The sequence below is a fragment of the Hippoglossus hippoglossus genome, chromosome 7 (genome assembly GCF_009819705.1).
Source record: "Hippoglossus hippoglossus isolate fHipHip1 chromosome 7, fHipHip1.pri, whole genome shotgun sequence".
NCBI classification, from domain to species: domain Eukaryota; kingdom Metazoa; phylum Chordata; class Actinopteri; order Pleuronectiformes; family Pleuronectidae; genus Hippoglossus; species Hippoglossus hippoglossus.
The window spans coordinates 12,176,379-12,191,491 of NC_047157.1; the positions used below are offsets into that span (position 1 = coordinate 12,176,379).

Consider the following 15,113-nt stretch of genomic DNA (forward strand, 5'->3'; position numbering starts at 1 on the left):
TTTACAAGCTCGAAGGTTTCTTCCAGGGGGCGTTCAATCAGACAGTACTTGTACTTTAGCCACAAAGCAGAGGGGTGAGTTTTATACATGGCATTAATTAAATTTCCTTAATTACCACTTTTAATATGCTGTGTGTCAGTAATGGTTTTATACAGTGGACGCTTTGTAGTCTATTTTGTTTTCAATGTGCCTGAAATGATGAAGTGTCCAACTTTATCTTGCTGCTGCCTGCGTGAACACATGTAATAACAAAAGCCTATTACGCGACAGACATGTAAGCTGTGATGTAGCTGTGTAAATACGTTTTTTTTTTTTTTCAACAAAATTATTTTCATAAATAAAAGCAAATAAATAAACAGAGTACTTGGTTTTATTTTTCCTTCACCTCGCTCACTATGATTAAAAAATAGAATTGTTGGCAGGATCACGTCTCAGTGAAGCCGAGTTATCACTGACGAATTTGTAACAGTCTGTTTATTAAACAAGGTAAAGATACAAAGCTTTTTTTTCCTTTTTTAAACATTGATAACCTTAGTTTAACTTCTCAGTCTTGGCTGTGCATATTTAGTCGTTCTAGAAACTGTATATGAAACCACAATGCAAGACAGGAAAAAGTGTAATAAATCTACGCAATATCTTTTCATCGAGAACATGGGTTAAACAGTTATCATACAGCTTACAGCTCAGGAACTCCATGCGGAAGGAAAGAAAATTAAAAAAAAATGTTTACACGATTGAATACTGCAGAACACAATACAGAGTCATGGAAATGGGATGATAGAACAGTTAAGGCTTACATGGAAATAACTGATATAAAACATGAATATTAATAACATACGGGTAGACTAAAATAATTACAGTAAGTCCATACATAAGCTCTTACAAAAACCCAAACAGAGCGTGTTGATGAAAACTTAAAAATAGGTTCTATAAATGAGTAACATGTTTTACAGTACAGCAACATGTACATTTTCCCACTATCTCAAAAGAGAGTAAAGTTGAAGAGGCAGGGTCTGTTGTTGGCGTAAAATGTCTTGTTTTTCAGGCCAGTGGCTTGAGTAATAGGTTGTTTTTTTAATTCTTTTGAAAACATACTATATACTGTATATGTATTTTACATTATTCTCAGTTCCATCTCAATCATAACAACTAGCTGTAGCACCTTTTTTTTTTTTCTGAAGTGCCCTGAAGAACACAGGGTACCCTATTAGTACCATCCAGAGTTTAAAGTTACAGTAAAAATACAACAAACAATACTGTGTACAATAAAAAGAATACTAAGGAGAACAAACATAATCAAAAGGAGAAGCATCAACTCCACAAACTCAAAATATAGGCCTATGGAATATGACATACTGCAGTTTATTTAAAAATGGGTAAAGCTTATTAAAGACTTAAAGAAAAGGTCTTAACGGGGAGAGTCAGAGTTCATTAACTTCACATTTTGGTCCAGCGGCGACATTTAAAAATTGACCACTCGATTTAAAATTTGATGTGTATTCAAAAGTAGAGCTGGCATCGATGCATGTGCAATGTTTTCAACCTCTGCGACAAAATACTTCTAACACTAAGTAAATAAAAGCTTAACTGAACAGACAGCTTAACTATGAAGAGAACTGCTTTCTCTTGGAAACAAGGATAATTGTGTATGGCACGAGTTCTGAGGACGTGAGGGAGAACGCAATGTAAAAGCAGTGTTTGTTTGATCATGTGTTATGATCATAAAAGGTGCCGTAAAAGTGAAATATGTCAAATATGGAGTGAAAGATATTGGAGATATAAAATAAAAAAAACATTCATCTTTCTTCCCTTCCGTGTTGCTCTATTTTTTTTTTTCCTTCCCTCCCCAAATCAACAGTACACCTTGTTAATACAATCATGAAACGTTGAAATTGTCATCTACCGATTGCCTTTCTTCAAATTTAGACGACCCTGTAAATGTGTACTTGCACCGAAAATGTGAGTCAAAGCAAAGAAAGTAACAGAAACACTGTTATTTATACACAGTCGGTACTCTTAGCTGCCACAAGTAATGCCCTTTGGCATTTTCCATCCAACAAGATTGAAACAATTTGAGCCAAAACCACGAGGCCTAAAAGTGCTTTAAGATTATCTTTGGATGTCTCCAGAATACACCCAGCAAACATTTTCTTTTTTCTACTTTCGCAATTCTTTATAAGGGCAAATATCATCTGGCACGTTTTAGAAACCCATTTTATGGAAGAGGAAAAAAAAACAAACTAACTAAAACATTTCTGATGGCCAATGCATCCGGCAGTTTACATGACGCTTACGAAAGTGCTTATTAGATCTGACGCAAGACATTCTTTGCCACTCGATCCTCAGGACAACATCTAGCTGTATTGTTACATTCACAAAATAACGCTGTGCTCATTTACGACAGACGGCCTGTGTCGGGACGAATTGAGGCGGTCCGCTCGCTGAATCTAGCGCTGAGCGCTCGCAGCGCGTTCAGGACGTTTTCAGACCTCTTCACTGTTTTCACAGTTTTAAGTTACAGCCTCGAGCTAATGTAGTTTTAAATTCTTCATTAATCCCCTCATCAATCTGCACTCAGCAGCCCATCATCACAGTAAAGACAGGGTTTTTAGAAATGCTTGCACTTGTGCGATTTTCACACTTGACATTTAATTCAGGTGCTTCCTCTTTCTTATTTTTAAATTCCATTGATCCACTAACAGGGTTGTGTTCTCAGCCCTCCTTGTGTGTTGGTTTGTTTATGAGCAGTACATAAAAAACTACTCAACAGATTTCCACCAAACTTGATTGAAGGACGGGACATGGTCCACTAACAACTCATCCAAGTTTAGCCAAGGATTTGCAAGAAGGGGCAGATCTAGGAATTTATTATCTGACATAAGGTGTGTTTTTTTACATTTTTGTTTCCCTCCATGAATAATTCATGGTTCTTGATGAAAAAACACCAGGCACATTTAGGGGGCTGATATTTATGGGTGAGTGCAGATCCACATAAATAGAATTGGGGCAGATACATGATTTATTTTGGATCTTGAAGTAAAAAAATCAAGCATATTTTTGGGGACTGATATTTATGAGCGTGTGGAATTTGGTGCAAAATCCTGATAAAGTGAATTTAAACGTGGTTTCATGAGGGGACAGTTGGGCCTTGATGGAAATAGTTACTGTGCTATACGTACATAACTTGGAAGCGACACACCCGTTCACTTTAGGTAAGCTCAAATACAAATTTTCCACTTTTGCTTTGTCATATTGGGGCACTTGGTGTAGATTGACGAGGGGAAAAAGTTGATTTCACTGATCTTAGCAGGACTGATTACAACATTAAGATCGTTGTAATGTGAAAAAAAAGTGTATAGGTCTGAATGTATGTCAGCTGTCATAATGCCAATGTAAGCCTTATGTAGATGGCCGTGGGTGCAGGGCCTCACAAGCTCCAGCCGAACATAGACTCCGAATCCGACCTGCTGCCGGGCTGTCGGGGGGGGGGGGGCCTCAGATGAGGGAGATCCGTATGGGGATGTTTGGGGAATCGGTCCGCTGGGGCGACTGGTGGCTCACTAGGTGCTCCACCACCGTGTGTTTGGACATGTGCTTCATAAGGTAGGTCTCCTGCAAAGACGTGGAAACACAGCAAATGGTCACAAGACGACATAAATCACATTTTGACGTTTGAACCCTTTTTCTTTCCTCGTCCATCAGCTCAAACATGTTTCATCTACTGTGTAAAATATGACAGAAACAAACGCAGCACATTAGAAACACCACCATGTGTAGAGTCTGAGGTTTGAGATTTTAAAAAACATTCTTTTTATGTGCCAATTGTCGGATTTATAGCCTGATGGGCTTTAAGACGGGGTTTAAAAAAGGTAGGGTCTTAAATGTAATAATCTGAAGCCTGACAAAGTCTTCAACACATTAAAATGTTACATGCTAGGTTTTAGATGGGTCCTAATAATAATTATGTTGATTTAACATTTCTGCATGTTTTAGTTCTTTCTCACAGACACAGATATACAGACAAGAACTTATAAACACCGGATTGATCTCATTACGGTAACGACGATACCGGCTGTCTCTGCTAGTAGTTTGAGAGGTAACGCGGCTACTTCACTTCATCTTGAATTAAGGTGAAGTGTAAGTAATTCTGGAACTCTGATATTAACTGTTGTGCTTGACATAGGTCTTGAATTTAATTTATTATGGTTTTGAAAAGTTTCATTTGTTTAAACCTGCTGATAAAAAGAGATTAAACATGAATCCTTACCACCCTTGTTTACTAGTAAAAGTAACTGGTACTTATTAAATGCCAAAATGAGAAGTGGACCCTCTGGGTTATATAAAAAAAAAACGTCACTGCTTTTCTCTTTGAACAAAAGTGAGAACATGTGTGTTTAAAAAAAAATCACAAACAGGAAACTACTTTCAGACCAGAGTGTCATCAAAGGCCATGGAGATAACTGAACAGATAAGTCAGGGTTTACTCACTGAGGTGTATGCCCGGCCACACATGCTACAGCAGTAGGCCTTAGCGTTTTTGATGGCGTGCGCTGACAAGTGGATCTGCAATGAAGCGGAGTCTGAGTAGGCACGGTAGCAGTTAGGACATTTGTACGGCTTGTCTTTATTGTGCTGCCTCTGGTGAGACTGTCAGGGGGAGAGAAAAAAAAAACACAGACGAAAAGATGTGAGAGCAGGAATTTAAATTTGAACTCATTTAGATTTGTTTATACGTTTACTGCAAAGTTTGAACTGGGTAGTTGGGTAATAGCAACAGTAAGATGTGTGATGATATACCGACCTGGAGGTTAGACAGCTGGGTAAAAGCCTTTTCACATCCGGGGTGAGCACATTTATAAGGCCTGTCGCCGGTGTGGATTCTGCAGCAGGAGACGCAGATAAAACAAAGTCAGAACAACATTTTACCGACTTAGATGAGAGCGATATCAACGGTTGAACTGCAAAAGTGCATCGAAACAAGGCCGAAGCAATTTCACGGCAGAGTTCACGTCCAGAAACTTATCAGTGCATATTTTAGTCCAAACCATAGACTGTCTATAAAGATGGACGGCACGGCTCGATGTCTCGATCGCCCCCCGGTGGCTGCATGCAGTCAATGTCAAAACCCCTGCCTTCTCTGTGTTGTTGTATGGGACATGGACCAAACTAAAAAGCCGAAGAACACCTCAAATAAAAGTTTCTCAACGAGGGTTTCTGTCATTTTAGGTAGTTCTTGTCCCACTGATGTTTGTTTTCTGATACGTTTTGGTTTAGTTATTTTCTGCTATAAAATTGAGTGAAACATCGTGATCGACAGCTGAGACTGACTCATGATTGGTCGAGCGTGTGTATCCATCCGTTGGACCTCGATACCAGGTTCGGATTCCAAATGCACAAGATGGCAGCGTTCATATCAGGGAAGACACATCAACATGACTTTTCAAAATGCTGTACACATTTGTGAACCACTGAACGAACATCTGTTAAAGTCTTGAATCCCCCCCCCCCCCTCAGTGTTCACAGCTGGACCGACCTGGTGTGCTGCTGCAGGTGTGACAGCTGACGGAAGGAGTTCTCGCAGTAGGAGCAGTGATAGGGTTTGATCCCCAGGTGGATGCGCAAGTGCTGCGACAGGTAGGAGGCGTTGGCGAACGTCTTGGTGCAGTGGGGACACTTGTGTGGTTTGGCCTCCGTGTGAGACTTGGAGTGAATCTGCATCTCGGACTTGGATAGGAAGGTGAGTGGGCACACTTTGCATCTTTGGGACACAGACAAAGGGGGAAATGCAGAAACGGGATCAGACCAGGCTGCTTCAGTCAATTTGACTAAGGAAGTTATTTCTTTGTGATTAAACTGATGAAGTAATTGTCTGAATTAAAACCTTAAAACAACCATTCTATGTAAAATCATTAAAGTATTAAACCATTGCTGTTTCCATACAACAAACACTTGTTATTTTCGAGACAAATAAAGAAAAAATATTATCAAACTTTAGTCATAATCAATTATATTATTCACCTCTAGTAGAACTGGTAGAAGTCCTGACCAAACCCAAAGTGGAGTTTCATTCTAATGAAGTAGGGAACTGTTTAGTATCTAGTTAGGTCTAAAGGTATCTTCTGTAGCTCTGGTCCTGGTGTTAACATCCGTCCTGTGGTCAGCTCCAAGTCCGTCTGATCAACCCTGACGTTAAAATGCGTCCTGAAAGAATCTCCTGATTCTCACTTCCCCTGCTCTATATGCAAATGATCACGTACGTCATTTGTCAGTCTACTATAAGTCATCATGTCTGGGTCTGTGTCGATAATGTGACGGTGGCCACAAACAATTCAACGTATGGACACTGAGAAGCATAAACATTCATTTTGAACAATGTGGCCACAGGCGTCACAGACCAACTCCCAATGTGGTTTGAGTGATCAGATCTCAGAATCCATTCATGATGCGTTTGGGTTTGTTCAGAGCTGCGTTCAGTGCTGACCACTTGTGATCGGATCACTCAGGACGGATGTTATTACCTGGTCTATGTAACCTCCAGTTTTTGCTATAAGTTTTACTCTGGAAAGTAACTGAGAATTGATTAAGTTTGGCAGCTGGAACTTTGACGATTTAGATAATGATGTGACTCGCTGCTTTTGAGACCTACTGAAAAATTAATGACGCCTCACTGATGACGAGCGCAACTAAATTATATTAAATCTACTTAACACCAAACTTGTCTCCGCCAAATAGATGCTTCGCAGACCTCGGTTAAATCCATCGTTTGGCTTTGCACTAAGAGTAAACGTCTTTCCCTCTGCGATGCAGTCAACTCTGAAACAATCGGAGCTGCTCTGTGTCCCACCTGTAGATTTTGCCCTCTTTGGGTGCAATTGTGACACAGCCTTGGTCAGCTAGAATGGGGTAGGGCACCACCAGCAGAGGACCCGATGGGTTTTCAGCTTTGATCTTCTTCCGTCCTCGGGGTGCCTTGGGTGGGGGGCCCAACAGTCCTGCAAGGCCGCCAACCTTCATGTGGTCCATGCCCGGACCACTGGCCAGCCCAGAGAGGATGTTCACAGAGGGGGCACCACCGAGGCGGTTCTGGAGGCTGGAGGTTGGGGACGTGGGGGTCAGGGCCTCGGAGATGATGTGGCTGTCAGGTCGGGATGAGGGAGCCAGCGCTGTGGAGGTGGGAACCACGTTTATTATATTTGCACGACACACATGGGTTGTGAATTTGATTGTGGTGTAATGGCAAAAACTCATAACATTAGGATAATAAAGAAGAAAAAATGTTTTCGGGAAATAAGCAGCAAGTTCCACTCCTGGATCCAAATGATTAACAATCTGATCGTTTTTTTTGAGAGACTATGACACCTCTTTGAATATGACGCAGATGTGACCAACGATAACCTCACACTTAAACACTATCAAAAATGTCCCCCTCCACAAAGTCATGTGGTTCTTTCCTGATATTTAGGAGAATGTGGTGCTGATTCATATTTTCATTATTTGTGATAAAAAATAACTTCATTCACTAAATCTTGGATTTCTTTCTCCCTTTAAATGGCCCATACTCCTCGTACAAGCCTGAAAATCAAAAAACTGTTTCTGTCAGTATTATTCTCCAAGTGTTGTTTGAACACTAACTATTCATCCTGCACGATACGTAGTCTCTCAGTTTATTGCTTTAAGCCTCAGGACTGATTTGACTAAAGATCTTGATGTTTAATGTTTGAAATTCACTTTGTGTGTATCAGTTTGAGTATTCCTACTCGAACAGGGCATAACAGAGCGCAGAGACCGACTGACCTGAGCGATGGTTGATGCGGCCAGTTTGCTCGCCAAGCTGTCTCATGTGCCAGTCTTCCCACAATCCTTTAGCCTTCACCCCTGACTTGTCGTCCATTAATCCATCTGGAAGTTGTCAGGTGATAGCATTTTAATGGGTGATCAGTCACTTGTGTTTTGAAGTAGACAGACCTCGTACTGCACCATGCGATCCACAGAGACCCTCAAACAACTCGGGCTCATTTCACATTTTTCTGCTACCTGCGCCAATATGGCAGCTGTGTTTTCGTTTTCGTTAACCAACCTAATTCACTTCACACATACATTTGTTGTTTTACAAAACCCCTCTTTTTCATCTAATAAAGTATGCCGAACAACCCAGTGCATTGGTGTTAAATGTTGTGTTGATAAGGACAGCCATACAGTTGCCTCTCTGGATAAAAGACAGACTAAAATTAGCAGTTTCCTCATTTAAAACAGAAGATTTCTGATCAAAGAATAGAAAAAAAGTCTAAAAATCGGCACATGGTGCTAACTTTTGATACTTGACAGCTTTTCACACTTCATGCTAGTGACACATTTGGGTCTACATTTAAAAATGTACTGGGGTTCAGAATCCAGGCCTACCCTGTCCCGAGCTGGAGGCGGGGCGAGCATGCAGAGCGATGTCCGGCTGTCCAGAGCCCTGTCCCTGCGGGTGGTGGCCCAACAACTGCTGCTGCTTTTGCAATGACATACCGTGCTGGTTGCCCCCGTCCTGGTTCGAGGTGGGCAACAGCAGAGTCTGCTGGGAAGGGCTGGAGGTAGGCGGCAGGTGCAAGGGTCGGATCTTCTCGGCCATCAGCTGCTCCTTAATCTTGTTGATGAGCACCAGGTTATCCAGCTGAAAGGGTTAACGTCATGCTCAACGTGTGTGAACGTCATTCATGCCCCTCAAAAAGGTGAACCCCACATCCCAGGACAGAAACACGCTGAACAGCACACAGTACAAGCCATTTCATTTGTTTTTTCCTTTTTCCATCTACGAGAAGGAGCTGTGGCTGATTCTCTGTCTGAGTCAGTTTCTGTGACGCACGTGTGCCGAATGGCTGAAGAGACATTCACACATGGAAACACATGGCAATGAAAGCTGGAAACGTCCCAATTGACTACATGTTACATGTGGACTTACCTGGCCGGGCATGGATGGCGGTGGCGGCCAGAAATACGGGTTGTTAAATCGTGGCTCTGCCATCCTGCAACATAGAAAACTTTTACTTTAGTCACATTCAAAAGTTAAGTTATATTTAATGAGGTGTTGTGTCAGTACAAGTATGTCGGTCTGGGTCAGAGATGAGATTATGATGCCAAACACTTGTTTTTCATACTGCGACGTGTTTAAAGAAAGACAGAGTAATGTGTGTTAATGTGACAGAGTGGAGCTGCAAATATGAATATCATGACATCACAACAAACAAGGGTTCATGTTTACTAGAAAAACAAAGCATTTCTCTTTAGCGCCAGTGTGAAATACAGTCTACATCTCATTAGCCGTTACCACATTCACCGTCGTCTGGCTGCGCAGGCACCTCCACCGGCTATTTCAAAGCATGAGGAACAATTTAACTTTCCTAATGGGAGGAGTCTTTGCTCAGGGACTCTTCGTGTCTGCACGTATCAGAATGTTTGCACATTGATAACTGTTGTGTTTCACAAGGTGAAACTGGCAGCTCCATAAAAGTTACTAATGATTTCAAAAGGACTCGCATAATTACACATTTGTCACTTTTCAATTTTCTTTTGGGCAAATACCAAGGTTATTTTTTAGGTTGGCTTCATCGACAAAAAATACTTTGTGTGTGCAAGTATGAGGTCACATATATCGGTAGATAACTTGTAGCTTTGGCTTTTAAAACTTAAATAAATCAAATAGTTTTGACATAATACATTTAAATTTAGTCAAACTCATATTTAAGACAATGTTATTACTCCGAGGCAGGTATTAGAAGATTTAAAAAACTGTGGTTTAAGTTTCACACAGCAGATGAGGTTTGCTCAGGTGTCATGAGCAAACTCAGATCAGAGAAAAATACAGTAAGTGGACCATGAGGTAAAGATTTATTTAACAGCAGAATGCATTAGAGATATAGACAAGAGTTGATCTGGGATCTGCAGCCACATTGGAATTGAAAATGAATAAATTAAAAAGTAATAATAGTTTGTCAAAAGATAAAATGTCCCTGCTCATGTTTCAATGTAAACTGTCACCAGATCAAACTAATACACGTCGAAACATTTAATTAAAAACTAATAGTTTGTGATTAGATATGAACGTCATAGTGTCAGAATAATAAACCAATTAAGAGCTCAGTGTAAACTGTCACCTTTAAATTAACACAGATCAAACTAATAAATGTCAATCAAATAATTCAAATCTAACAACAGTTTGTCATTAGATAAAAAGAACACAGCTCATTTTTGACAGTGTAAGAATAATAACCCAGTATGTAAATGGGGGCCCTCAGTGTAAACTGTCACCTTTTAAATAAACACAGGTCAAACTAATGTAAAAAAAAAAAAAAAAAAAATGTCACCGAGAAATATTCCCTGTGTTTAAAATAAAAGAAGTGTGGCGGAGCTGCATCTCCTCGGTGTCTGTGATCCTTTTGTCTGGGGCTGAATTTGAGGGAATAAGTGCACGTCGCTGGAAATGGGCAGAGAAAAAAAAAAGCAGAAAGTTTCCACCGTGGACTGGTCGGACATGTCTGTGTCTGGGCTGCACCTCTGGACGCGGACTGATGGAGGACCGCGCGGCCGGAGCCTCCCACCCGGTGCGTCTCAGACATCCTCAGACAGTTTGCTTAAAACATTTCCAGACAAAAGGGAAACAAAAATGGCAGCCTTATTTTTATAAGGCGGGACGCCATATTCTGCAGACCCCCCTCACAAAATATTTTTTTTTTTTTAAAGGAGCGAGTGTCGGCGGGGAGGCTGGCGGGGAGGAGAGGCGACCGAGGCGGACACGAAAAGGTGCGTTTATCGCGTCAAAGCCACGAAGGATTGTTTACGGCGAAATGCAGGTTTGAATAGCCCGGCCTCCCCAAGCTCCTGAAAAAAAACCCTGACACTTCCTACAACAACCATGCCCTGCACAGAGAGCGGCTCGGAGACGGACCAGATGCAGACATCGATTTTTCCTAAAAAAAAACACAAGCGTACCGACGCGTGGAGGTGAACACGGCGCACACCGCCGCGCCTCGGCGCACGGACGCTGTGCCATCGTCTTCAAAATCTCACTTTTAGGTGCTCTGCTCTTTTTTTTTTTTTTCACATCCTGCAACTTTTGAGCGAATCAAAGGACAGCGGCTGCGTTTTTTTGTGCACGATCGCACGCATCCGGCGAGCGTTCGGCTAATGTGAGAAATGCACGGCGGCGAAGAGGCGAGAGGAACATGCACAAATACCTTGTGTCCGGGCTGCAGATATTGTGTTGCGAGCGCAGCTTTAATATAAAAGCTTGATGTTCTGTCTCTGCCTGCCTCCAGTCCCACCACCGCTTCCGGGTCGCTTTGTTCACTTCTGGGTGCTGCTGTGTTTCCAGGCTCGATGCACACACACACACACACACATGCACACACACACACACACACACACGCGGAAATATTCTGCTAATGTCGCTTTGGGTTTTTTCTCCTTTTTTTTTTTTTTTTGCACGATTGACCTAGTTTATTCACGTCTAATGGAGCTCCCGTGCGTTTCTGATGAATTTAACCAGGTTTCTCTCCGCCGCGTGTTGGGTGGATGTCAGTCTGCACATCCGACTCCAGAGCCTGAAATAGCACAAACCACAATACTCAAAAAAATACCAGCATTTACGAAGACATGAAGCCCACTACTGTCCTCATAACATCCCTGTAGTGAATGAGGCAGAGGCAGCTTCAGTTATAAAGCTCCTTTCATAACCAGGGATGCAAGGTGATGTACAGGGACATTCAAAACTAAATGGAAATAAAAAAAACGAATAAAAAGAGTAGAAGAAATTGGTGTAAAGATGAAAAGAAGTTAGATAGATTAAAAAAAAAAGGATAAATAAATAATATAAAATAAGAATATTTTTTTGATTTTGCATTTTCTTTTACTAAAGGGATATCTCGTTAAATTATGCATGGGAAAAAATATAGTTTTTAGTTTTTTTTAGGAAACACACGTACATAATAATTGCAGCATTACATTCTAATGAGTGTTTTTAAAGGTCCAGTGGGTAATATTTAGGTGAAGGGGGATCTATTGGCAGAAATTGGATACTTGATTGTACGAATTGTTGTTTTCTTTACCCTAGAATGAGCCCTTTATATTTAAATACGTAATATTTACATCAGGAGCGGGTCCTCTCTATGGAGGACGCCATGTTTTTTACAGTAGCCCAGACTGAACAAACTAAACTCTTTTTGAGTTTTTATGACAACTGAAGGGTGCCACAGGTTCTTTGTCACGTTTGGAAGGGGAGGGTGAGGTGAGGGGTATTCATCTGCAACATGCAACTTCACCACTAGATGTCACTAGATTCTACAAACTGAACCTTTAAAGGTTCACACTGAACTGGTTCAGTGTGCTAAAAGCTGCTTCTTCCTGTTTGGACTTTGCCCTATAGGTATCACTGGCAGACCACTCCTCAGTGGTCTCACAGGGTTATATTGCACTATCATGTCCGTTATTTATTAGAAGCAGCTCCACTCACAGATTCCAAAATAAGCTTTAAAATTCTTTAAAATCCAATCCTGTGGCTTACTGGCTGACAGTGTAGGGATTTAAGAACAGGGGTGATCTGGGCTGTCCTTTTAGTTTTGGTTCAAACTCCTCCTTTATTTTGGATGGGTTGTAAGTACCTGATTGTCTCTTTAGAAAGTCCTTAAAAAGAAATAATATAATACAAAAACAAAACCCTGACTGTTAATTGAACAAAATGTAAAAACAAACTGTCACCAAGAAAATCATGTTTGCTGAGCTTGCTCCAAGTGATGCTGTAATTTGCAAATTATACTTTACGATCTCATCCTCATTATAATGCTCTATATGAGAACTTTTAAAATGTGGAGGTCAAAGCACAGAAGGAGAACAAGCACCTATAAGTGACGAGCCAAAAGTCATATCTAAACCATTGGGAGTTCTGGTATCTTTTGCAGGTTTACCTCTATTTAACTAAAGGTACAGCATACAAACTTAATTACAATAAATGAATAATAAATAATAATAAATTCAGTATTATCAATAAATTAAAAACTGTATATTCTGTAAACTTGCAAATACAACCGTCACATGCTTCAGAGGAGGAAGATGCAAAGACAGCGAGAATGATGCTCTACAGTATTTTAGTGGACACGTTTACATGGACACCAGTATTCCCACATTAACCTGATATGGCGTAGTCTGATCTTATTATGTGGACATGTATATTCAGTTTTTCATTCAACTACATATATATTTCAAACTATAAAGGCATGTCATGATCAAAGTGATACATAAACCAATATAGAAAAGACTGATTGGTAACAATAACAAAAAGCAGAGTATACAATACAATTTTCCTCATGGGGACAAAAAAGAAGTACCCGTAATGTAAATCAATAAATTCTAAGGTAAAGACATGTAAGTCATAAGTTTAGGTACGATTTAGTGTGTGTGTGTGTGTGTGTGTGTGTGTGTGTGTGTGTGTGTGTGTGTGTGTGTGTGTGTGTGTGTGTGTGTGTGTGTGTGTGTGTGTGTGTGTGTGTGTGTGTGTGTTTGTGTGTTTCCTGTTACGAGCACCAGTTCTTTGAAGTCTCCAAAGAACTGATGCCGAAAAGGTTGTGACACACAAAATATGGTGCAATTGACTCAGCTTCGCTGGAATTCACAGAAGTCTCAAACGTAAGAATGCCTCCGTCTTTCGGTGGATTTCGTCGCATCCTCTCCTGGTGATAAGTCTACTCACACTCATCTAATGTCTGTTTAACCTCCTTGCAGTTTACACTCTTTGGACATGGACCTTGTCTTGGTAAGTTTATCCAGTTCAGTTGTTTTATTTGGATCTGCTGTATGTTCTTTCATTACCTGTCTCTAAGTCGATTTTGGATCATCGTCAGTGTTCATTAGAGGAACCGCTGTCACATTACTGCTGATGCTAAGAATGTGATGCAGTAACCTACATCCCATTATTACTATAGGAGGTCAGTAAACGTGTGACTGCGCGGGTAAATCTACAACCACCTGAGTTGAGGACATGTTTGACAGATTTACACTGTATGTGCAATCTCACTGTTGTTGTGACTGGTAATGAAAATAAAAAAATTATAATAATTTAAAAGGCAAGAGGAAAGATGCTTTTACTGATGTATATATATACTTATTATTATTATTGGACAGCCAATTAATGTCCAAAGTGCAGTCGCTCGCTGACGATGTGAAGTTGCCTTTTCCCCCCTCTTTTCTGTCTGTGTTCTGACTCTGATACTAGTGTTCATATATGGTGTGGATTAAGGCAGGTGATAAGTATAACCTGGGAACTCAATAGAAATATACTTCTTTAAGAAACAGAAAACCAGCTAGATATCTAAGGTGTATGAACATTTTGAAAAAGCCAAATTTAGACTCGGTTAATTTCAGCCCTTTTGTGAAGCAGCTTTTGTGTCAAAGTGACATTTCCACATCGTCCCTTAGATCCTCAAACCTCTTTTCTTGTGTATTTCAGGATTTTCTTCTGATACTTGTCGTCCTTTCCGGTGGACAGAGTAACGATAACATGAATTCATGTTATCCAATTTGCCCGGCTGGTAAGCTATGAGGAGGTGCTGTATGCATTGATTTTGTGTTGTACATTTATAGTAAAATGATGACGTTAACATATTTCCTTTCTGCGGGTCTCCACCAGGGTATTTTAAAAGCGGTGGCTGTGACAATCGACCTGGATATTACAAATGTAAACTATGTGGAAATATGGAATACACAGAGATTGAAAACACTATTAGAAAGTGCCACCGGTGTAGCAGCTGTGGACGTAAGTATCTCACTCGGGTGGAGTGATAGAAACACATGCTGAGTAGCTTGTGAGATATTGTGCACTCTCATAACTTCACCCACATATTGGTGATTTCTTTTTTTTTTTTTAATCTATGGTTATTTAAGTGAAAATATGATGAGACACATGTTGCAGGTAACTTTTGATGTCATTCTCATGAGGTTTGGAAAATTATAATAACCCCAAATGCAATTAAGTTTGTAGATTTGCAGTAGTAAAATCAGTGATGTTTGAAGCAGTGTGAAAATGGAATGGAAAGCTTTATTTTACAGCAGGGAATTCTGTAGGCAGCTTTTCAGGACTGTGT

The 15,113-nt window shown here is 40.5% G+C and overlaps 1 protein-coding gene and 1 long non-coding RNA gene across 4 annotated transcripts; one reads left to right on the forward strand and one right to left on the reverse strand.

Annotated features, from left to right (window-relative positions):
- Window positions 1-458: 458 nt before the first annotated feature.
- Window positions 459-11,767, reverse strand: znf362b (zinc finger protein 362b). 3 transcript variants are annotated; one of them, XM_034591917.1, is made up of 9 exons: window positions 11,217-11,767; window positions 8,945-9,008; window positions 8,401-8,629; window positions 7,795-7,899; window positions 6,845-7,163; window positions 5,534-5,758; window positions 4,802-4,880; window positions 4,489-4,647; window positions 459-3,612 (listed from the first exon to the last, which is right to left on the reverse strand). In XM_034591917.1, the coding sequence occupies exons 2-9, from the start codon at window positions 9,005-9,007 to the stop codon at window positions 3,496-3,498; spliced, it is 1,296 nt and encodes a 431-aa protein (XP_034447808.1). In that variant the 5' UTR covers window position 9,008; window positions 11,217-11,767; the 3' UTR covers window positions 459-3,495. The 3 variants fall into 3 exon arrangements, with proteins under 3 accessions (XP_034447808.1, XP_034447809.1, XP_034447806.1); XM_034591918.1 differs by having other exon boundaries at window positions 8,512-8,656; XM_034591915.1 differs by having other exon boundaries at window positions 8,401-8,656; window positions 11,217-11,765.
- A 1,742-nt stretch (window positions 11,768-13,509) lies between these two features.
- LOC117765372 lies at window positions 13,510-14,785 on the forward strand. Its single transcript, XR_004614564.1, has 3 exons — window positions 13,510-13,786; window positions 14,480-14,561; window positions 14,660-14,785. It is a non-coding gene; the product is annotated as an uncharacterized LOC117765372 (long non-coding RNA).
- The last annotated feature ends 328 nt before the right edge of the window (window positions 14,786-15,113 follow it).